The sequence below is a fragment of the Pogoniulus pusillus genome, chromosome 22 (assembly GCF_015220805.1).
Source record: "Pogoniulus pusillus isolate bPogPus1 chromosome 22, bPogPus1.pri, whole genome shotgun sequence".
Taxonomy (NCBI): domain Eukaryota; kingdom Metazoa; phylum Chordata; class Aves; order Piciformes; family Lybiidae; genus Pogoniulus; species Pogoniulus pusillus.
Genome location: NC_087285.1, coordinates 15,855,400 through 15,880,166, shown reverse-complemented (window position 1 = coordinate 15,880,166; position 24,767 = coordinate 15,855,400). Strand labels below are relative to the sequence as shown.

Genomic DNA, 24,767 nt, shown 5'->3' with positions numbered 1-24,767 from the left:
AATTATGAGTTGTCAGCATAACTGGGTTCACATTTGGAAAGGCAGAAGTGGCCAGGACTGCTCAGAAAACCAATGCTGCAGCTCCCAACAGCAGTAGAAGCTCAGGCACTTCTGGAGGTGCCTGTCTGCTATAATCAGTCTTGGGCTCTAATGGGTTATCTTTTGGCTCCTGGAAGTAGCCAAACCTACTGAATGAAGCAGCCTAGAAAACTAATGCATGAAAACTAAAATTCCCCAAATCCATCCAGGAAGAATTTGGGGTGCTGTATAGGGTTTCTTCCAGGCTGGCCAAGCAAGTAGAGCAGTTCCTCCACTGCTGGAGAAGAGCACTGCCTTCTCAAGCAGGGTGTTATCAGAGTGGAGCTGTCATGGAGGACAAAACATGCAGATTGCCAAGAATGGGGCAGGGGGAGAACATAAAAATTAACTGACAGAGAAGTTTCCATCTTTTTGTCTAAGATTTTCCCCCATCAGGAAACCTTCATGCAAGTTTATTCTCTTAGAAGTGGGCACTAGCTTTTACCCTCAAGTTACTCCTTTTTAGTTAATGTGTTTTGTAAAAGCTACAACACACGCAATGGCATTTTTACAGTTTTAAAACAACTGATTGTAACAATGAGCTTATGCAAGAATGCCTCATCTTCCACCAGGCAATTATTTTCTGCCATCGAATAACATGTAACAAATTATTTTTTTTTTCAGACATGCAAAAAACACCCACTGACTTTAATGAGACTGCAAGGTCAAGCTCTGCTAGATGTTGGAAGGGTCTGCAAGAAGATGCTGTCTTCTTTGCAGTAAAAAAAAAAGGAAGTAGCAGGGGCTTAACCTATTTCAACCAGTCAGAAAAGAGAAGGAAGCGGTGGCAGAAGTAAACACGTTTGGGTGAGAAGATATTTGACTGTCCTGGATGTAAGTGACCTACCCCAAGCAGCCATGTTCAGGGAAAGAAATAACAGGGCAGAGCCAAATCCGTACAGAGGAGTTTAAAGAAGAATCATAGAATCAAACAGGTTGGAAGAGACCTCCAAGATCATCCAGTCCAACCTAGTACCCAGCCCTAGCCAGTCAACTAGACCATGGCACTAAGTGCCTCATCCAGGCTTTTCTTGAACACCTTCAGGGACAGTGACTCCACCACCTCCCTGGGCAGCCCATTCCAATGGCAAATCATGCACTCTGTGAAGAACTTCCTCCTAACATCCAGCCTATACCTCTCCTGGCACAATTTGAAACTGTGTCCCTTTGTTCCACTGCTGGTTGCCTGGCAGAAGAGAGCAACCCCCACCTGGCTACAGTCTCCCTTCAGGTAGTTGTAGACAGCAATAAGGTCACCCCTGAGCCTCCTCTCCTCAGAAGACATCTTTTAGGTGGAGGGTCTATCGCAAGGTTCAGCCATGCAGGGACCTTGTGTGTGCAGCAACCAGGACAAAATAAACCTTCAGACCTCAAGTCTTAATGCACATCCATCAGAGAAAAAAAATTATATATATATATATATATATATATATATATATATTTTTTTTTTTTTTTTTTTACATTTTACCAGGGAGGTTTTTTGGGGAATTGGGGCCAGAAACATTTATTGCTGGAAGACTAATTGACTGTCAGTTTTGGTGAGGAGACCTTTTGTGGGCTAGGGTGTCTAAATGAAAACCAGCAGCGTTCTGTTAAGAATCTTTATAAATAATTGAAAACTAGTGTGACGACTGAGACCTTGCTGCTAATTACACACACTGAACTGTGTTATTTTGGGATTGTTTAATGCAAGAAAGATAAATTCAAGTCCGAAAATAGCTGCAGGTTCAACCTAGATTTTGAGAGACATGTTCATCTTCTCATCACTAATTAACTGGAAGCAGGGTAGCTCTTACCTGCACATTATTTCATGCGTGAGCAGAACTCGGCACATTTCTGGGTTCTTGTCTTGGCCTTCATATACTATTGCCTAGAAACAAAACACATTTTTAGCTGCACATCGAGTTGGGCTTGGAGAAAATAAAAAACATTGCGGTAACTGAAAGGCACAGCTGGAGTTGCAAGCCCAGTTGCCAGCTAAAGAGACCACGTCTTCACCAAACCTGCTCCAAGACTTGTGCTTGGCAAACAACACAAGCTGAGCACAGCTGAATTCCCTCCCTCTCCGTTGCACACCTCTCAAGTGGTGTGTAGGATGGGTTTTTTTAGTAGTCAAGACAACCACAATTTTCTTTTCAATTCAGAATAAAATATAAACCTAAAAGCATTAGAAGGAAAAAAAGAAAAACACAACACACACACACCACAGCAAGGCTTGGCACACTTTGGGTCCTATTCATTAAAAAAAAAAAAGAAAGACAGAAAAGAGAGAGCTCATGTATTTTTAATTACAGAAGCTGCACAGCCCAAGCATTTTCCTGGTAGCTCCTGGGAAAGCGCCTGGCCCGATTCTCCCCTTAAACCTCGTAGTCCACAGCTTTCCAGAAAGCAACTCTGGAGTTACAGGGATATAAATAAGTGAGAAGCAGGCCCTTACCAGAGCAGGGGATACCAAAACAAAGAGAAGATCAACCAGCTTGAGAAATTTGACTCTGAGCTAGCAGAAGGAGAATCCTCTAAGTTAAAAGTGTGGAGAGTGTATTGGCAATTTAAGAAGAGTCAGTGGCTGCAGTGCTCCCAGCAGCAGGCCCAGCACAGGGGTGAGGGATCGGCGTTACACACTAACTAGGTTAGCACTCGCAGCCTGCTCAGTACAAGGTTTCCATCTGATCGCACAGACTTACATTTTCTAACCATCCCCTGATCCCAAGCACCAACATCCCCCCCCAACCCGACCAGCAAAACAAGAGTGAAAAGAAATTGCTTTTGCAACAGCATCTTTTGACAGCATTGATGTTTCTAAATCTTATAGGGTGCCCACTCCAGAGCTGGGATCAATAGTTAGAGACCCAGCTGTGGGGAAACCACCATCCCTGCATCTGATCATCAGCTCTACCCCTGACCTTGCTGTGACCTTTTCAAGTCTCTAAAATACAGACTTAAAATTTTAAAATGGCAGTGGAGGGAAGAAAACTCTACAGATAAAATGACATCTAATATGTATATCCCTAAAGTCAATGAGAAAATAGACACTGAAAATGAGAAACAAAGGTATGCTATATGGATGAAGTGTGTTTTATGGAGTGAGAAGTGTGGAAAATACTGAGGGGGAAAAAAAGTTGTATTAATACATAAAGTAAGATCACAAGAGCTGCTTTCCCCACCCTTACAAATATAACCCACCAAGGGTAAGAGGTACTGTATCTACAACGAGGGCACAGATCTCCAACTCACAAGTCTGAAGAAGCAGGAGCCTATTTTTTACACCGTTTTTATGGCAATATGCAATATTCATATTATGCACTGTAAAATTATTTCATGATTCCATAAATAATAGCAAGAATGGGGCTGTGTTATTTCTGCTGATTCTTTCATTTTGGTTTTGCCATGTGCATTCCCCTAAAACCTGAGAGCCAGTGGGATGTTTTGGGTTTCTTTTTGCTAACGAGATAAAACAGAGGCCACTGGTGTCATTGCAACTAATGGGTACAGAGTTTCATCTGACTTCTGCCCCCTCGTTCTCACCAGTAAGGCACAAAACACGTGAACCTGGCACTTACATGAAGGGAGCACAGAAGTTGTCACAGAACACATGCAAATTCCTCACAGCAGAGACACCAGCAAGCCACCCTGATTCCAGCTGGGACTCTGCATCCTTGCTCAGTTGCTGGTCCATACCTTGGGGTTCATGCCAGAGACAGAGATGGTTTGCAAGAAGCCTTACAAGATGGCATTACAGTCATCTATGCGTTTCAGCAGGAGGCGGAACACATTTAGAAGGCCTTCATTTCTATGCACTGAAGGGGAGAAACTCCTTCCGGCCTACCAACCGACACCTGATGAAGCAATCAGTATGGACATCGTAAAGACTCCCACCTGGCAGAGAGATAGGCTGGGCAAAAGAGAAGCTCATGGCACAATTAGTGCTTTAATATTAAAGAATACTCTGCCTCTGAGAGTGCAGAGCGTGGGGATAATGGGCACATCTACTCCCCCAGGCCTTTAGTGCAACAAATACTTTCAGTCCCCGTTCACCTCTAGACCATCACAGCATGATAAGGGGGGGGGATGGTGTCTGAGAGGAGACTGCTGGGCTTAATGCATTCATCTTAGACCTTCACATTTTAAAATTCATTTACCCAATATAGACTATGTTGTTGACAGTGAAGCCAAGGAAGCACTTGAAGTGACAAACCAGAACACAAAATGTGCTTTCTTTTTTTCCCCCCTCCCCTCTCTCCCTCTTCTCTTCCTGCTGCTCTGCTTACTTAACCTCCAGGTACCCGCTTAAATAACTCAACTAAATAGCAATAATGAACGGGCAGAGTCAACACTGTGGTACATAATCACCTTGTCTGTTGTGTTTAGCATCAGTGATCCCTTCTTTGCGTGCATGACATTCTTCTGCCTTCCTCTACATCAAGGGTTTGCTTTTCACTTTATTTGCATTCAATTACCAACGTTGTACCCATGCACATTTTGTTTTCTCCGCATTAGGCGCACTCCCGCGTGCCCTATTCCTGTAGGAATTTCTAGGAAGGAGGAATTGCCGAGTTCGTTTCTGAGCAACTCATCCTCAACTCCAACTCCCGATTTACTGGTGTGAATGGGTGTGTAAAGCACCAACTGTTTACTTCCATGAATGGCTGCCCGAGAGCATTACAGATCGTCCAGCGCCTTGCAAACCCTGCTGCTCTAAAGCACTAATTCTACAATTAGCTTTGAAAAGGAAACAGGAACTGCTAAAGTTTCAGATCGTTATAGCTGCCAGAAGTATTTTACAGGAAGGGTCTCCAGTGTTAGTGTTGTGAAGGTCTTGAACGGCAAGATTCGGAAAGTTACTCTTTCGACAAATAAATGCTAATGCTCTTTTTAAATTACTTTGAGTTCAGGCTTTAAAAGAGGGCGACTGTGGCAGGATTCCTTTCTGCACTAACATCATCGTGATTTTGTCAAACAGGGATTGCGTTAATGAGTGATAAAGTGAAAGTTACAGTGTATAAACTTAGACCACAGCAGAGCTAAAAATAAGCCTGCAAATATACATCAGGGTTGCACAACAAAACACCGGCAAAGGAAATGCAAAATTATAGACTTGGGGTTTTTTTCCTCTTTTTTATTTACGTTGTGCAGTTTTAAGTCAGTCTTATTTCATAGGCATTTCAAAATCACTTCTCTGCTCCTGAACAACTTAACTATCTCCCCACGAAATTCATCTTCCATTTTGTAAGCTATTACTCACCCAAGTTAACCTCTCTACAAGGAGTCTCGGTGAGTAACAATCGCTCATGCACAAACGGATTTCAGAAATCAGACCCCGAAAAATTAGTGTCAAAAATATAAGACTTCCTCACTTCCAGTTAGATAAAGCTGCATTAAAAGTTAACTCAAATGCAATTCATTGCTTGTCAGCAAATGAAGGTTACCAAACTGATGTTTCTGGGTGACAAGTGCGCCCAGCAATTCAGTTAAACTTTTCAGTTTAAAAATTTAAATTAAAGAAAAAAAAATTAAAAGGGAGGAGCCTAATATAAGTCAAGACTACAGTTCTCATTTAACCCACTTTTTCCCCAATAAAGGCAGCAGAATAAAGCAGTAAAAGAGCTGATGAATCGGTTCAAAAAATATAAAGCCGGCTTTGTCCTTAACTATTCCTGAGTAAATCCAGATTTATGCTGGTACCACTGAGGGCAGAATCGTCTCATGGTGTCAGTTTGCCAGTCAAGCAATCTTGCTTTCTGAACTGGATGAAAAACAATCTTGAAGGAATGAGATCATGGTCATTATATTATTCAGTTATGTCATGGCCTTGATTTTAAAAAGAGTAAGAGGAGGAGAGAAATCGTTGACACTCAGCTAAACCCACCCGCTTTCAAATTTCTCATCTATTCCAGAAAACAAACTATCTCCTTCATTGAAATAAAGGAGAAAGAAAAACTCATTAGGACGAGAGTCCTTTCAAGAACAGTGCTAAAATGATTTGGAATGACGTGTACAGCCATACACACTGAGAGAAAATAAAACCCTGGCCCCACCGAATTCAATAGGAGCTTTGCAATTGACTTCAGATGGGCCAGAATTTCACCCAGAGAGGATTAGGCTTGTATCCACTATGTATCTACACAGAAAATACTGTGAGTTACATTTATTTGGCTCTGAACACTTAACCCTTAATTACTCAAGTTTTCATCCCTTCCCCAGGCAAAATTTTGACTCATGCCAGTGAGGTTTATCCCGGACAGGCAGCACAGTGCTGGGTCCCAGGGCAAGGACGGTTAGTTCTTGCTGCATCTCTCAATGCACAGTTCAGAAGCATCTAATTATTTTATCCAGTCTCCCTCTGCCTTTGATACACAGCCTGCTTATCGACGTATTCACACAAATTAAATAAATTTATCTCTCCTAATATGTTCATTTTTAATGGTTTTCAAACATTCACATGGAAACAGCTCTAGCGTAAATATCCCAGAACAAATGGCTGTATATTATACAGGAGGGAGCAGTTGGGCTGCCAGACTGGGAATGCACCAGGCCATCTGGCTCAGGCAGTCTCTCCAAAATCCTCAGCTTTGTTTTCACCCTCAGACTCCAAACAACACATTTTCCACTGTGATGAGTTTACATTTTCCCAAACACAGGTCCTGATCATGCATGCAAATTCCAAACTTCTCCGTTCTTCTCTGTACAAGAAAATTAAAATCACCTGCACTCCTGACAGCTCACCAAAGGCACAAGAAAGCTGCTAAAATCTGGTGCAGTGTAAACTTTCCCCGTCACAGGGGTTAGGGTTTGTTTTATGTTTGTGTGAAATTTCTCCCAGGCTGCTGAGGCTCCTCTGAACTTATTGATAACATTTTTTTCCCCCCACCATGCATGTAGCTGCCAGAGAAGGTCCCTGCTAGGCAGAGAATAGAGAGCTGATCAAATATCTGCAGACATGAGAGAATGATAGAGAAGTCAACAGGAGGAAAAAAAAAATGCATCCAGAGTTAAAATACTGGGGGGGGGGGGGGGGGGGAAGGCAAAATGTAAACAGAGCCTAAGTCTGAAGGAAAGATTTTTGACTCATGAGGACTCTCAGCAATAGACAATAGCTATCATGCAGAACTTATGATTTTAAAGATGCCTGAGCCATATTAGCATCCGTTATATCTTATGGATGAGAATGGCTGAAGGAAAAATGGGTGGGGAACAAGTATTTCAGATTTATTCCCTCCATCTTCCCTAATAGTGAAATATCTCAGCTTTATGAAAATACAGCTGAATAGAAAGCATTTCTTTGCTGTAAATACATTCAAATGCTTGCACTTTCCTAAGAACTCCCTTCATATTAGAGCAGCCATATTTCATGTTTCGCAGGCAATTCCAAAATGCACCATTGTTAAAGGCAGACCCACGGCGCAAGGAGCTGCTGCTCTACGGAAAGCAACAGCTATAAAGTTTGGGATCCTACAGGGTTTTGAACGCATTAGGAATGTGATCCCAACATAAAACGAGGTGCCAAGATAACATAAAAGAAAATGTAATTAAGGCAGCATTGACAGCAAAGTCGCTGCGCTAACTGAAAGGAACTTCCCTGCAACATGCACAGTTTATGTGCGGTGTATACCATTGCTAGATGACGGGGCCACGTTTTGGAAATGGAGCGAGACCCCTCAAAGACATGACATTCCCCTCCTACTAAACACTTCTCTATGACCACCACCAAAGGCCAAGCACGTTATCCTGAACATAACTTGAAACTGATGGACTTTGAGAGTAATTCTGCCTATGTTTCCCATTTGGATGTCCCACAATCCAGGCTGCCAAGAAGTGTGCATGCAGCCATGCAGCTTTGCTCATGTCTTCGGGCAGCTCATGCACAGTTCATACCTACACACCAGATCTGCCCCGAGACGTAGTTTGCAACAAAACTCTTCGTTACTTCCGCAATGCCACTCTCCAACCCTGCTTCTCTTACTGCAGCACAGCTGGTGGAGAACATACACAGATGCACCAGAACACACAGATCCCCATATTCCCCCTCTGACAGAGCTTTTGGTGGCAAGTTTTTCTGTTGGGCACAACCAACTAAAAACCTCTGACTTACACAGCTGACAAACCCCTGACTTAATCAGACCACGAACTCCATAGGAGCAGGCACGGCTACTATTTATTACATACACAACATCCAGCACAGTGAAGCCCTGCCTGTCTACCTGCTGGCATAATGCATGCTGCTAATGGGACATTTATGTTAAATCTATGAATAGCAATCCTGTGTACAGAGACTAGGACTGATTTCCAGAAGGGATTTTGTTTTATCTTGCCTAGCTTAATAATCTGCAGCAGTACAAAACCTTGCCATTTATAACTGTGAGACAAAGAGAATACATTTAAATCTGATGTGTCCACAGTATCAAAAATATATATATTATTTAATATACAAGAACAGCCACAGACACTTTCCTGTATGATCTGAGGAACGTAACTCATTCAAGCTTTGCGTCTGTGGGATTTTTCATTTGCCACCAGAAACCTCAGAGTAGCTGTAATTTCAGGCTAGGAATTCACAATTATTAAGTGTGTGAATGTGTGTGTGAGTATCGAGAAGGTACTTGCCAGCTGAAACATGTACGCTGCTGCAACAGTTTCATTTAAAAGTAATCATTTCATTATCCAATTTGTTCTGAGCGTCATGCATTAAAATACTACACCTTCAAGTAGACTGACAATATATATTTAACTTTCATTAAAAATTAAAGAATTTTCAGACAGTCTTTGCAATATTTAATTACAGTTTGACGATTTGAAAGTTACTTGAGAATCTTCTATATAATTCACTGTCGTAAAATATAAATGATACATTCAGCATTTGGGTGAGCTTCTGTCATCTGTTGTACTTTGCTCCCTAATAAGCGCTCAGTAACCGAAGCAATCACAACTCTCAAATAATTTCACTTTAAAAAGGAAAGAAGAACGGGGAGAATTTAGCCCCTGCCCCCCCAAAAAAATACTGAGTGTCACATGCCACAGTTTTGACATGACAATGCCCCATTTTTCATAAGCAATTATACTCATGCCTAAAGAAATTATACTCATGAAATCAATACATAAGCAAACATGTTTGCATCTAAAACAGTTCTTGCTCCTCATTTTCTAACCTAAGTTCAGAGAGCTTTTGTTCTCAAATCCTTGCTTCTCAAATCTGTTGCACTTTCTCCAAAAATCTGTAATTTGCACTAACTTTATGGTTTTTAAGACTTCCTGAAATCAGGCAGGATTGTTGGGTTTTTGATTTTTTTTTTTTTTGTGCTTTTTTTTTCCTTCTTCTTCATTGTGAATGTGCTTTAAAGCTACATGGTAGGTTTTACAAATAAACTGTATCTTGGGTTTTTTTTTCCCTTTCTCTCAAAAGAACCTCTGATGACTTGATAATAATGAAAGACCAAGAGGTCAAACAGTGCCTTAGGATGAACTCTTCATATGCAAGATGCCTTTGTTAAGAAAATTATTTTGAATCTGCTGCCCTACATGAGTTCAAGGCTCTGTTTTCAGCAGGATTATGAACAGAGGCTTTTGCATGTCTGTAATGATAGGAAAGCTATTTAAAGATAATATTTATTGATAGCCTCTCTCGTAGGGTCTATAGTGCAATAACATAAGCTCCAAAAGAACTAAAAAGAGTTCATACATCAGAAAGATTTTGCTGCTTTTAACACGAACTAACCAATTAGTGCCTGAAAACCAAGGAATGACAGTAAATGATTCCAAGAGTTGTTACGAAGAAGGGTTTGTTGCTGCTGATTTAATTCCTACAGGGAATGGGCTCTGTTTGGAAGTGTCTAGTTTAACAGATTTCAGATGCACGGTGGATTCTCTAGGAAAACTCATCCAAGTTCCTTTTTCCTTTTTTTTTTTTTTTTCTGTTGAAAGACAGTCTTCAATAGCAGGAAAAGATGTTCTGGGACCATCAAAGAGAGTTTTCTAAAACAAACTCAGCCCTCAGAGCTTTATGTTTTGCTGTAGAAAAGAAACCCAAACACAAGCCAAGAGATTTTTCCCTACAGAAAACATACAGGGACTGACTTTTCCTATGGGCACAAAAAAGAGCTTAGTGTTTTTCCTAAATAAAATGTAAGAATTTTCTTTAACAAGTAAAACGGATTAGGAGGGGGGAGACATATCTTAAGGATTAAAAGGTTTCAAATCAACCCAAAGTATTTCAAAGAAATGAGGAATATTACAAGAAGAAAATATTCTGATGGGAGCTGCAGAAAAAGCTAAAGTCACAATTAAAGTTTGGGTTTTTTTTTTAATTTTAAAAGAACAGATTTGTTCAGACAGTTCCTCTGTAAAAACACTGTTTTCATTGAGGCAAGTATTTTTACAGGTAGATACTCTCGTTATTACTCAGTTTGGGAAGACGAAGCACAAGCTTAAAATGAGGGTCAGTTCAGTGACAAGCTCTGCTGCCCTACACCTTCCCTGCAGCCCGAGCCCGAGCTCGCCGCCTGCCGCGCCACGTTTCGGGGGTGTTCCGACACGCAATATCCCACAATTCGATCGCTCCTCCGGCAGTGCCCCGACCCAGCGGCAGCACTAATCAAGAACGGACAAATACAACCCCGCGCCTCAGCCGCGGCTTCTGCTCGGTGGGCTGGGGAGAAGGGCCCGGAGGTTAATTCTTATTAATTAAACGGCAAAACCAGCCCCAGGCCAGGCGAGAGGCGTCGCCTGTAATTGTCATAGCTCCCAAACTCGCCGGCGGGGATCCTCTACACCGCCTCAACGCCGGGGTCAGTCCCCGCGGGTGGGCCCTGAAGCCCTCGGTTCTGCGCGGGTGCAGAACGCGGCCATGCCCCGCGGGAGGCTGCAGCCCCTTTCCCGCCGGGACGGATCCGAGCCGCAGCGGGGGCGGGTTTTGCCTCCGCGAGCCGCCCCGACGCTCTCCCCGGAGCAGCCCCGACGGTTGCCATCCCCAGGCACACCCCGCCTCGTCCTTCTCCGTGGGCGTCCCGCAGTACCTACCTGCTTGGTCATGGAGTCGATGAGTCGAACGTAGAAATCCTGCTCCGTCCTGATCCCTGAAACAAGGCAGAAGGTGTGAGGAGCGGGCCCTGCCGGCGATAGCGACCTGAGGCTTGCCGGAGGGCTTGGGACCCTCCAGGACTCCCGCCCGGGGTCGCCCGTGTCCCAGCAGTGCTGGCCGCAGCCGGGCTGTGCCCAGGCACCAAGCGAAGGGATGCGCAGAGCGGAATGTAGCTGGGGCAGCGGCTCCCCAGCCTCTAGTGGGCTTTCCAGCTGCGGAGGCAGAGGGGCTGGTGGTGCTGACCCCGGGGTCTCCTGGCCCTTACCATTGCTGTAGAGCAGCTGCAGGCGGTAGTGGATCCCGTTGTTGGTCTTTTCACTGTTGGCTTCCTGAAGTCAAAGAGGACACGGGAGGCCAGAGATAAAAGGGAAAAAAAAAATCTCGTATGAAGTTTCTCCATCACTCGCCCGCCGGGTGCACCCAGGGGTGGACAGTGCAGCTCTCAGCCCCCTCCTCTGCCCCAGAAGAACAAGGGACTCCTATCCCAGGTCCCCTCCGAGACAGGGAAATAGAAAGGCGCCTGGGAGGCGCGAGTGGCTCCCGGGACAAGACAGTACCGCGGGCCCGGGCAAGTGGAGCGGGGAGGGCCCGGGAGAGACAGCCGAGACTCCGCGGGGCGCTGGGCTACTCACCTTCTCCTTCTCCACGAAGCCCACGAAGGCAGTACGCTCGATCTCCACGGGCTGCCCCTGCCGGTCGTACAGAGCCAGGACGAAGTGGAAAAAGTTGGACTTCCTCAGGTTAGAAGGAGGCTGCTTCTCGAAGTGAGCCCGGGCCAGACCCACTCCGCTGGGACCAGAAAGAAGCGGATTAGCGGCATCCCCGACGTCGCAGTCTCACACCCCCCGCAACCCCCACCCTCCCTAAGCCGGCTCCTGGGCCCGTGTCTTCTCCCACCGGGACCCAGCTGAGCTCCCCTGGGGCTGAACATCCCCCTCCTCCCCCAAGCCGCCCGGGGCTCGTGGCTCCAGCACGGCCACGCCGAAATGCCGGGTACACCAGATCAGACATCGTTCTGCCCTGAGGCGAGCCCGAAAAGCCAAGCAGCTCCTGCGGCACCTACCAACCCTCCCCGGGGGCCGTGTCCGCTCGCAGCCGGCCCTGCATGGTGGAAGAGCCGCGCTCAGCCTCGCCAGAGGGTTGCCCCGCGGAGCGGCATCGGTCCTGCCACTTCTCAAACTCGGCTCGAAGCTGTCACCCAAGAAGCGCCCATGTGGCTTATCTTTCAGTTTCAGTCCTGCGAGCCTTTCCCCCGTCTCGGCGGGGTGGTGGGTAAACAGCACGACGGCAGCCGAGGAGACAACTTGAAATATTTCAGGGTTGTCCCTGCAGAAACTTTCCTTTCCTTAGAGGGCTCCAAAGGGAGGGGTGCGGGGTGAGGTGGGAGATACCGGGAGATGTCAACATTAAACTTCTTCCCTGATGCCGGCTCCGGGGCTTGGGCTCCGAATCCCTCATCGGGGTTTGATTATTTGGGGTTTGGGTTTATTTTTTTTTCGATGGGAAGAAGATGTGAAGAAGGAGAAACAGGAGAGAAAGCGATGCTGGGCGAAGCTTCGCCAATCTACCACCTATTTGAAGTGATTTCTTTTTCTAAAATCCAAGATAAGTGGCGGAGGTTTTACAAAGGGGCTTACAATTTAATTTCTCCTCGGCAAAGCTTTGCAAAACTCCCCCGGTTATCGGAGAAGAAGGGAGGCTGCTGATTCTGACGAAGATAAGGAAGAGCGGTAGAGAAATATATTTTTGATACATCTGTGCAAAACTGACTGCTTATCGAAGAAGAAAAGTATCATTTGGAGATCTTAAGACTAAAAATCAGTGGCAAACATAGTTTTAAGAAGTCCTTCCTCCGCATGAACACAAGAAGCTAAAGAGATTAAAACTCACCTATTCCTACCCAGCGAAATTCACAGCTTTCATCAACATTATTGTTATTACCACTACTATTATTATTACTACCACTAATACTACTATATAAAAAGTCATTCCTACGGAGCAAGAAGAATATTTAACTGGCAACATCTACATGAAACTCACTGCTGTTAGCAGAGTTCCAGAGTCGGCTTTTTGTTGGCGCAGGGGGTAAAGGCGCTGCCCGCCCGCGGGGAGCAGCGCTGGCGACGGCGTGTGCCCCGGAGCGCAGAGCGAGGCGCGGAGTGGGGCGCGGAACCTGCCTACCTCTGAGCGGCCGTGCTGGCGTCCAGGACGCCAGCTCCCTGCATCCACGTCCGCACTGCGTTCATCCCCGCGCCGAGGGGCTCTTCCTTCATGCTGCTCCCACTCCGCTGGATGCTTTCCTGAATCCCAAACATGAATCAGAAACAACAAGCACAAATCTTCCTTCTTTACTCAAAAAAAAAAAAAAAAAAAAAAAAAAGAAAGAAAAAAAAAAGTGATAAAATCGCCAGGCAGAATGTTATATATGGGGCTTTTCTCTCTCTCTCTTTTTTTTTTCTTTTTTTTTTTTTTTTTTGTTGTTGTCTCTCTGCAGCTGATGTCTGGAATCAATGCAAGTCAGAGAAAGCAAACACAGGCACGCAGATTAAAAAAAAAAAAACACACAACATAAAATCCAAACACAATCAGAGCCGAGGTTTGTTGCTGCTGTTCGCTGCTTGTGCAGTTTGTTTGGGTGCTTGCAGGGGCTTGCGGGGTGCCGGGGGTGGTTGCAGCGCTTGCAAGCCGGAGGAGTACTTGAAGTCCCTTTTGTATGAAGACACCCCTCGGATGGCAGCAGGAAAAAAAAAAATCTCGGATGGCAGTTTAAGAAACAATAGGACGAACGGGAGCTGCGGCAGGCTCTGCTACATCAAGTGTCATTTTCCAGTGACAAGAGAGGCAAGTTTCCCCCTCCCCCCTTTTTCCCCCTCTCTCTTTTCTTTCTTTCTTTTCTCTCTCTTTCTTCTCTCCCAGCCGAAGCGCTCTCTCCACTCTCCTCCCTCCTTCAGCCGCGCAGGAAGCGAGTTGCCGGAGCCGGGCGCACGCCGGGAAGGCAGCAAGAGGGGCGCACCCGCGGCGGCAGCGCGGACGCTCGGACGGCCAGAGGGAGACCCTGGGGCTCCCGGTGCCCGCGCCCCCTCCCTCTCCCGCAGCGCCGGGGCGGACTCGCCGTCTCTCCCTATGGGAGCCACTTTGACTGTCCCCGCCGCCGAACACGAGCCCCGCAGCCCCGGCGGGCGGGGGGCGGGGCCGTTGCAGACACGCCCCCTCATTTGCATCGCGTCACCGCTAGCCCCCTCCGCGGCCACGCCGCCGCCAATGGCTGCCCGCGAGTGGCCGCCGCGATGGCGAGGCCACGCCTCCCTTATTAGCATAGCCCTGCCCATACGCCCCTGAGGGCCTGGGGGAAAGTTGCCCCGAAGACTCCCCCCAGGGTGGGGGCATTAACACAAACGTGACTGAGCCTTTGTTCCGCGACAAGGCGGCGCGCTGTCCGCCCGGACCGCCAGGTACCCGATGGGGTTAACGGGGCAGGACGGCACGGACGCCCCCCACCTCCCCCTAAGAGGGACACCCCGCTGTCCGCGCCGCTATCCCCCCAGCCGGTGCCGGCCCTTGGCAGGCACAGCCGTAACACCTCCTCTCTCCCGCACTGCCCAGAGCCGGCGCGGATAAATGGCAACGGTAATGACGAGGGTGGCCGAGTCCTGCCCGTTGCCCGGGGTCGCCCCTGCGAGTCTCCCCGCCAATCCTAGCTGCCCACAGCCGGAGGTGCCCCGCCGGCGGTGCCTAGAAAGGAGAGGTCGCCTCACGCAGTGCGATTATTCTCCGTACAAACGCCGCTGAAAACACTCGTGGGGACAGACCTGCCCTGGGTCCCGCCAAGTTCCCCGCTGCATATTCCCAATTCCTATTGACCCCCACCCCTCAGCCCTGTTCTTGCTCCGTCCCTGAGCAGCTGTGCGCTACTTTGCGGCAGAAGTACACAACTTCCGAACAGGACAGTTGATGGAAAAAGTCCAGTTTTTTCCTAGGTAGTCCGATTATCATTTTTTTCCTAGGGGAAAAAAAAACAAACCACCAACTAACAATTCCTGCGCTGGCTGGGGAAGCGCTGGACCAGTTGCACGGAGGCGGAGCGGATTCCCGAACCTGCTGCCCGTCCGTCTCCCGGCATCGAACCTCTGTATCGAACTCCGTCCGTGCCCCCCGCGACAGTGGCTTCGCTGCCGAGCCGTTTCCCTGGACCCCGGGATTTGACCAGTGCCTCTTCTTCTAGGTCCCTACCGCGGAAGGGAGGTGGCTGTGCCTTCTACGTGGTTTATGCCTACCTAAATAGAAGCGTGCGCACCCTTCGGCACATAAAATAAACCACCGCTAACCAGGCTACCCGCCTTCCCCAGGACGATATGACCCGCAGAGGCTCGGGGCCGACCCCCAGATCTCACTTTGAGGAGAGAAACCTCTGAAATGTTTGAGTTATATCTTAACTGCGCCCCCAAACGCTCCCTCCCCGCCCCTGCCACTCCAGGGTGCGGAAGATGCTGCCCTGAGAGCGGCGGCGATTGCGGAGCAAGCAGCTGCTCCCCGCCCGTTCCAGTGGCTAAACGGAGAGCAGGGGAGCACACCGGGCTGGGCCGAGCCGCAGAACCAGCTAGCCAAGTACTACATGCTATAGAAGCACCATCACGCAGCTCCGTAGGCACCCTAAGGAAGTAAAGCCTCTTCCAACAACTTGTACAGCACTTGGTGTGAAGCTAGCTAAACCTAGGGCAGAGAGCTCTGTCCTTAAAGCGGGCACAGAGCCTACTGACAGCACCTTACCGTCGATGAGAAACTGCACCCCGTCCTTGGCCCTGAGGGAACTCACACAAGACATCCCCATCCAAAGTATGCAGCATTCTCACACAATAACTGATGCGGAGAGCAAGTTTTTCACATTCCCTGCAGATGATAGTTGAATCTTCACATTATCCTACTGTGTCATATCGCAGGGATATGTGGAAGAACACAGACATACAGCCATACATGAATATTTATGCCATAGGTATTGCATAGGAGCAGTTTGGCCCCTGCACTGCTCCGTCTTGCTAGTTTTCAGGCTGCTGCTACATCACTTGTATCATATCCTGACTAAATGCCTCCATGGTGAGATACATTTTGCAATTAAAAGCTATTTGCACCTGCACTGATTGCTCCTTTCCCCGGGCAGGGATCTGCCCAGGGAGGAATAATGCATTTGAATCAATATACTGAGCAGTTGGCAGATTTTGCCCTTCAAATCTGTTCAGGGGATCAGGGGACTGTTTCTATGCCTTTTGCTGGATGCTGAAGGGAACAGCATCCCAGCAACAGTCTGAGGGCAACTCCACGGGAGAGGGACAGCCGCCACAACAATACAAGTGACAAGTTCTCCACTACTTTCCTCCTTGTACATGCACACACAGACCTCTTTGCCACACATAAACAGGCTCCCGGAGGCTCCTGCTGAGGGAGATGCCACACCTGGTAGTGTAGTCTCAAATGCGTAGTTTCAAAGCCACTAATTGCTGCCAAGGATGAAAGAGTTAACCACTGGCTCGACCCCCACACAGGAGTGTGGAGAAAAAAAGTAACACTACCCATAGCCGAAACAAGGAGGAGGTGAGAAAGTCGGGGCTTGAGGAGAGGGGTGGGTGGAGGGAAGGAGAGAAAAGCAAGCACTGGCAGCAGGCAGGAGACTTTTGTGCTCCATCCACCCTGCAGACGCCAACTCTGGTGAACCAAGGCTTTTATTTTAAAGAATTCCCACCCCCTTTAGCACTCACTTTCTCCACATCGCCTTGGGTCTGGTGTCTGGACCATCACCACCCCACTCCACTGACTGCAGCAGAGCAGCTCCTGCATGCAGGCTACTGTCACACCGGCTATGAGGGCAGAGCATATTCCTGTGGAAAGCTGAGTTTGTCCTTTACCCAGTATGGCAAATGAAGCTGGAGGACACTGCAGCCTGCCACGGGGGAGTCCTCAGTGGGCTGGCCAGGACTTAGTGCTTAACTGTTCTGCTTCAGGAGGAAACTCGGGCACATTGCAGCAAGGTTTCCCTGAAAGTCCAAGTTAAATGCTCAACCACAGGCTTGCAGGCTGAGATTTGCTCCTAAGAGACTAAAGGCTTTGCTCCCAAAGTGAGTGAAAGCCACAGGGCTAAGCTGTGGATTTTATCCCCTATGCCTTTGCAGCACAGGTAAGAGCAGCTTACAAACAGGAGCAAGACATGGTCACAGCACCCACAATCATGACAGACAGAAGGGATGAGGCAACACTGGGACTCGAATGCCAGTGGGAAGGAAAGGAGGAGGAAAGGGTTGGCCCTGGCTTGCTCATCCTGTACAGAAAAAAAAAAAAGAGCTCCTGGGGAACAACTACTTTAGAGGCCTTTGAACAAGGGGTTTATGGAAGTAGGTTTCATTCTGGAGGACAAACACAACCTCTGTGAGGATGGAGACAGAAGTCCTGGAGTACAGGAGTCTCCTGCATAGAGAAAGGCCTCTTTCTGCCCCGGGGCAGTTTCCAAGTGAGCTTAAGGCCCCTCTTACCTCTGACCTGGAGTTTATCCAGATCAACTCCCTCCTCCTGCCTCCAGTCCCTGGTGCCTCTGCTCTGGGGATCCTGTCACAGAGGTGAACAGTTAGGTCCTCCTTCTCTCTGCCCAGACCCCAGGGAAGGGAAGAAGTGGTTGAAAATGGGAATTTTTGAGAGAAAAGCCTTCTATCTCCTCCCTCCGACCTTTGCAGCTAGATGAGGCACCCCCAAAGGGACCATGCTGCTTCCTGCCCTTCTCAGAAGGCAGATGAACAACAGATCCATGCCGATGGGGGGAAAAGGGGAAAAGCAACTTGTTCTTTCAAGGTGGAACTGAAAGCAGAGCCCTTAGACTCTGAATGCATACCTGTACTTTCTGCTGTTGAGGAAATGGAGAAGACCTCAGGGTCTGGGAACAGTTCACTTGTATCTTTCCTAGAGAAGATGCTTTTCATGACTATTTTCCTTACGGCCAAAAAGATCCCAGTTTGATTCAAAGCTTTTCCATCCACAGATAAAACCTTTGTTGACTCTGGCAGGTAACGACACTGTTCAGCTACATGGGGTGCTCTGTTCGTCTGACCTAGCTTGCTACTGGGGAGAAGAGGAAAAAGTCGCAGAGACTTGAGAATTGGGATACAATGCACTACCTGTCATGTTCAAGAGGCTGTTTGGATATCTCTGGGGCCAAGCAGAAGGTCTGTCCACAGCAAAACTGTGACAAAACCCCACTTTTACCCTTGCTCTCGTGAAGGAGCAGTAGCAACGCAGATGGAAAGGTTTCACTCAGGAGCTTTCCTTCTCATGCCGTCCCTTCCCTTTGGGGCTGAGGACCCACGAGTTGTGACGGACGAGGATGGACGTTGGGGCTCTCTCCGCTGGGCGCGGGTAGGCTGCCAGCCCTGGGACAGGCATAACTCCTGCGAGGTGGAGGCAGCAGAGAACCTTTTGCCCACTTGGCCTGCACAGGGCGAGAGAGAAGCGGGATCCCGGTGCGAGACCCCCGGGCAAGGAGCTTGTCAGGCAGCAGCGAGAGATGGGTAGGCAGATTCTCTCCCAGGGAGTAGTTAGAAGAACAGAATGGAACAAGCGCCCTCCGCCCCACCCAAGCTTAGCCTCCTCCCGTTATCACCTGGGACAGGGCAACTCCCTCGGGGTGAGGGGCGAATAGTGCTGTGGAACTACGTCGGAGCGAGCCTCGCACGACGTAGGAGAGGGGTGGCCAACCCCGTTTTTCGATCTGATGGGTCGGAGAGCAGAGAAAGGGGTGTGAGGCGACCACCTTCCCCCCCCGGCGCCCCCTTCTCCTCCGAGGGCGGGCTACGCTGCCGCTGCGGGGGAGGAGGTGGCGCCGGGCCCGGCGCGCCGCGTGGCTACAGCGCCACCTGGCGACCACTTCGTAGCGCCGCTCTCGCGGGCACAGCGGCTGCGCTGGGCCCGGTAAAGGGCAGGGCGATTCACCCCAGCCCCCACCGGCAGCCCGGCACACATTCGTCACCTCGGTCCCGTGGGGTTCCCGAACAACGTGTCCCCAGACTGGCAGCAAATCGAGCCTGAGCAAGGGCAGTGTAGGGCTTCGGGGGAGGTGTGGGGCCTGAATGCTGCGGGCCCCCCCAAAACCCAGGGGTGCTCGCACGGTGCCGTTATTCGCGGGCAGGGAGCAGCGGCGTGTCCAGCTGCCAGCGCTGGCGCTGTCCTGGGCTAAACAGCGCTGCAGCTCTGGCTGGACCATGCCCACGGCTTGATAGCAACAGAAGCTTATTAGCTCTGTTCTAAGCATCTCCCCATCCTTAACACATCTCAGGACTATCGTGGCAACCCTACTCATACTAAAAGGGCAGCAAGGAGATAACATCCCCTGTGTTCACCCACAAGAGCAGCTGCGGTCTGTGTCTTTAGTACACTACTGAAATTGCACTATGCCGTGGATAGAGAGCTGCAGGTTTCCATTCCGCTCAGCACTCACACAAGTTCACAGTACGTTTAATGCTTGCTTCTATTTATGTGTTTATCCTGGCAGCCACGGGCCTGATTATGGTTATTTTATTACACAAAATCTTGCCATGATTTTTACATTGTCAGATCAGTAGAGCATGTAAACATAATCAACCACTATTGGCTTCAGGGAGAAGTAAGTACATCTCTCCCATTTGAGAGAGAAAGCAGAAGCCCAGAGGCATGCACCTCTTCCATGGAAGAGAGGATGAGTTACATGGAATGGATTTAAACATCTACTAAAGCTGTCACATGTTTTGCTGAATCAAGACTGAATATTGTAATAAGTATTTAAGTGACTCAGGAATCTATAGCTCCTTTTTAACATTTACATAAACTGTGAGGAAAACTGAGGACTGCACACAAGCGTTTACCCCAAAACCTGAGGGTCTTCCTTCAAATAATAAGAAAGACACATAACTTGCAGGGTTGGTAAGTGTTATGTTCTCTGCATCTAGGACCTGATTGCTCAGAATTTGGCAGCTCTCTTCGTGCTGACCATTTTGAAAGCTATTTTCTCTGGCATTCATGTTAAAATCAGAAGGTCTTATGATTTCAGCAGAAGCAGAACTAAGTTCATCATCTGGGCTCAGACATTTTGCCTGGAGCTGGATACATACCCTTGACCACTGAGATTCTGCCAGAACACAGCGTAGAAGTGCTTCGGTTGCAATGAAATTTAAGATATGAAAGGATATTCAACTTTCATACCTACTTTCCAGTGCTTTGGATGACTCAAAGTTGTGTGATCCAGATGAGGGGATTTCTATGGTTTTATCTTTGTCCAGAATCTGTGTGACTTGAGGCACATCCATCTGGACTTCTCATGTACCCTCTCAGAATCTTTTCTCAAATATATTCAACCTGTGTAAAAAAACAACAATGAAAGTTCTGGTAGAGACACAAGAAGACAGTGCTCATTACATGGGAGGGATGCACTACAGTCATTAGGAACTCTCAGTTACCCTTTGTTAGAAAGTCTGTACCTGCTTCAAACTCTGCATTTTAGCAGAGCTAAAGTGTGCCTAAATGCTTTCCTGAATAGGAAACTTTTGAGAGATGTGGTCCACTACCCTGCATTTGAGCAGGGACTGAGACACCATGGTCTTTATTCAAGCACAACTCGCACTGACCTGCATAGAGAAAGGGTTGCCTGTCTGAGCAGGCATCTGTGTGCATGCGAGTTCGTTCCATATGCACACACATTCATTATGGATGATACACAAATGCTGCTCATGCTGCCTGAGCAGATTGCTATGGTAAGGCTCACAGCCCACCGATCTCACTGCAGGGCTTAGAAAGTGTTCAGAAGCCTCCCAAAAAGCACTACAAACGATGTATGGAAAAACTACTTCCTCCAGCTCTGAAACAGACTCATTGTCATGGTGTGATGAAGGAACTGTTAAACAGACACAGCAACAACACTGGAGCTGGATTCTAGCCAGGGTATTTCAAGCAACTTGTAAAAAGTTCACCAATCCTTTAATGACTCCACCTGGTTAGAGCAGGACCTCTGTTTTATGTGCCTTCCAGAAGATATGTTGCAAGAGAAACGTGTCTTAGATGATATGAATCAAACCAGTTCCTCTTAACATCATGTTGGTCTGGAATAGCTGTTGACCTGATGGAGTGTTAATGGGAACATTTATTTGTTTCTTTATCACTACAAAGATGTCATATATACTTACCCTGCTGCTGCCACTGTTCCCAAAGGGCTGTCAGCACAAGAGCCATTATAACACAACTGCCGGAGGTAATTCTCCCCCCCCCCAAATTATTTCTTCAAATGACTCTGTAAAAAAAAAGAGAAATAACTTGGATACAAAGATTACTGGTAAAAGAACAGTGCAGTGTGATGTGAGCCAAAGAAGCTTTTCTAAATGCTTGTCAGCCTCTGCTTTTATTGCTTATAAAGCGATATGCACGCAGCCCGAATCCACCTTGGCACAGGGAGTGTGTGTTGTACCTGGCACAGCAAGGATGGGATTTGCCACCACAACTCTCCAGCATTCTCCTTGCTCGTGGAAACAACCAGGTGAAAGTTTGTGTGGCAGTGTGGGACCAGACAAATGCCTTTTGCAGAGGGGCTACATTTGGGTGGTATGCCCTTATCTTTGTGTTTCTTCAGATTTCTGGTTATGAGAGAGCACAAAGACTAACACAGAGTGTTTTGGTATCACAGTCATCAGTAAATCAAAGTGAAGCAGAAGCCTACTGCCTTTACCTGCAGAGAAAAGAAATCCCATCGCATTTCATTTGTGTTATGCAATGCCTTGACAGTTTGAGGAAATTATTAATGGGACATTTTACTGCTGGGTCACTAGTTCAAACCTGGCTCTGTCAGTAATGACCAAGAGTATCTGATGAATGTTTGATGACGTGAGATTAAAATATGGGCCTCAATCCATTTATCAGTAGAAAAACCCTTCAACAACTTGAGCCCCTGAAAGCTAATCCCAATAGAAAAGCCTGCAAGGCTGGAGCATGAACAAGCCCTCCACAGCCCCACACTAGATCAAGGTCAGGATGGGGGCATGCAGATGGAAAAGCTTACAGCAACGATGTCTGGGCAGAACCTTTCTGTGCATAAACAAACCCGCTAGCTAATGCACTAAAATACTCCAGTAACAGCGCAGTATGAGCGCGCCAGATCCGGTATTGTTCTCAAAGGGAAAATGATCCTGGTGTAGGGGGGGGAAGATGCAAACGTTAGGAAATCCAGGATCAAGAAGTGGTTTGTACTAATGCCAAAACTCAGAAATTCACAGTTTTGCAAGCTGAAAAGTTCTGTTTGAATTTCTCAATATTATAACACTACCATGAAGTTTAAACCCAAATGTAATGGGTAAGGAGTTAGTAAATGTCCTGAGTGTTGTTTTTTTATCCTGAATATCAACAGGGAAGCAACTTATTGCCTAATTTGGTACAACCCAAACCCTTGCTTTCAAAAAACAATGAGCAACACTGGCAGAATCTGGCAACTGCTGACAGGCAGAGACCAAGGGCTGCTGAGTGAAAAACAGCAGCCACCTGCCCCTCGGAGCCCAACCTTCCTCTAAATCAGCACCAGGCCAGGTGCACCCTCTAGACATGGTCTGCAGTACAGATGTGCAAGGTTCAACTTAGCAACATTTCCAGGACCTGCTCTGCAGCCTCCTGAACTCCTTCAGTGTTTCTCCTTCAAGAATCAACCCAGAGACCCAGGAAAATAGGTAGACCACCAAGAAAGGCAAGGGTTGTGTCTGCCATGAGCACTGCCACCATCCAAGAATCCACACTACATGGTTCCAAAATGAAGTGATGGGAAAGATTTGCATCCCTTGTAAACTCACCAAGTGCTTGCAGAGCATTTACCAGCCGTTTAGATTGAAATGTAAAAAGCGTGAGGGCCATCTGGTGGGAGCGGGGAGGGGGTTTGGCTTTACCTCCTTGTTCTCCACGGTTTTGCCATGGGCCAAATCCAGCTGTGAAGACTGCTGCCTGGATTGCTGAAGGGCATGTGCTGGCACCGCTTACCTTGGTAACACACCTTGCACCTCAAAACGTCCTTTTTAGGGGAATTATGTCTATGATGACTACATCACTGCCAAAACGGAACACACTTCTGCCAAGTGCTTCTGGTGTAAGTGACAGAGGCAGCTGCTGGAGCCAGGGGCTTGGTGTGCAGGGCTGAAGACAAGCCCTATAAGGAGAGGCTGAGGGAGCTGGGGGTGTGCAGCCTGGAGAAGAGGAGGGTCAGGGCAGACCTCATTGCTCTCTACAGCTACCTGAAGGGAGGCTGTAGTCAGGTGAGGGTTGGTGTCTTCTCTCAGGCAACCAACAACAGAACAAGGGGACACAGTCTCGCGTTGTGCTGGGAAGGTCTAGGCTGGATGTTAGGAGGAAGTTCTTAACAGAGAGAGAGATTGGCATTGGAATGGACTGCCCAGGGAGGTGGTGGAGTCACCATCCCTGGAGGTGTTGAAACGAAGCCTGGATGAGGCACTTAGTGTCTTGGTCTAGTTGATTGGCTAGGGCTGGGTGCTAGGTTGGACTGGATGATCTTGGAGGTCTCTTCCAACCTGGTTGATTCTATTCTATTCTACAAAAACAGCTGAGCAGCAACTGCAGCATGGACACTCACCAGGGATGGGAAGTCTGGTGCTGCAGGCAGGGAAATGTTCATCTACACCATTTACAGGACCAAAGTAGGATTGTTTCTACCCAGTAGAGCTCAGCACTGACTCATGGAAATCAGCAGCATTTACCTGACCACTGGAAATCCTGAAGACCTGGTTCTGCACACCATTTTGGCAGGTACAGTTCATTCTAGGCAGGAGCGCTAGAGTTAGAGATTCCCAGACTGCAACCTGCAAACACCAGCCCAACAAGTGTCTCCTGTGACAAACGAAAACAGGCTTGTCAGTCACCTTTTTCAGGGTACACAGAAGTGATCCCTCATAGTTGCATTCAGTTTTAATATCCAGAAATTAAAGTTTGATTGATCACAAAAGTATCATTTCACAGAGAAAACACACTGCCTCAGGAATCTGAAGCATTAACTACCACCTGCCATCTTCTTGCAGAGGAAAAAGGTATCAGTGTCACCAAGGAATAACACAAACTGCTTCTAGCAGCCCTGATCCCAACTCACTTCATGCATGGTGAAAACTTCCTGAGCCACAGCCTCTGCAAACAGTGAAGTTGTCACTTCAGTCTGTGTAAGAATAAGGCTTTATACCTTGGTATTTGGGGTAGTCACATGTTTTGCCTCAATACCTTCCACATAAAAAATTAAAAATTAAAGCAAAAGGAAGTTTTTTCCTCTCCATTATTCCAGGAGCCTCAGATATGCTAGGAAAAGTGCTGGACAAACAGCTACCAGCCACGCAAAAGGCAGCGGGGTGCTGTAACATGGCTCTGGCACAAAGAGCCAGCACACACGAAGTAATCATCTTATCTTATACAATACTCCTTGATGAGCTCAGCAAGGTACACTTAAATCCCACCCCAACAGGTTCCCAAGCACAGCTTCAGAATGAGTTGAAACCCAGATTTGCTGTGACTCTCCAGTTACACCCTTTTACTTCAGCAGTCTCCAAGGCTTTGGGGTTGCAAGCACAGAGAATTGCATCCTAAT

At 47.7% G+C, this 24,767-nt stretch overlaps 1 protein-coding gene across 9 annotated transcripts in view; it reads right to left on the bottom strand.

The window, feature by feature from the left end:
• EBF1 (EBF transcription factor 1) overlaps window positions 1-13,523 on the bottom strand; it is a 289,221-nt gene extending 275,698 nt beyond the window's left edge. For 8 of the 9 annotated variants that reach the window (XM_064161950.1, XM_064161954.1, XM_064161951.1 and 5 more), the window contains exons 1-5: window positions 13,331-13,523; window positions 11,782-11,938; window positions 11,415-11,478; window positions 11,089-11,144; window positions 1,875-1,948 (exon numbers count right to left, since the gene is read on the bottom strand). In XM_064161950.1, coding sequence (XP_064018020.1) covers window positions 1,875-1,948; window positions 11,089-11,144; window positions 11,415-11,478; window positions 11,782-11,938; window positions 13,331-13,464 — 485 coding nt within the window. In that variant the 5' untranslated portion in view covers window positions 13,465-13,523. Of the gene's footprint in view, window positions 1-1,874; window positions 1,949-11,088; window positions 11,145-11,414; window positions 11,479-11,781; window positions 11,939-12,212; window positions 12,381-13,330 lie in introns of those variants that run through there. The other variant, XM_064161958.1, reaches the window with a different exon arrangement.
• Window positions 13,524-24,767: the final 11,244 nt, after the last annotated feature.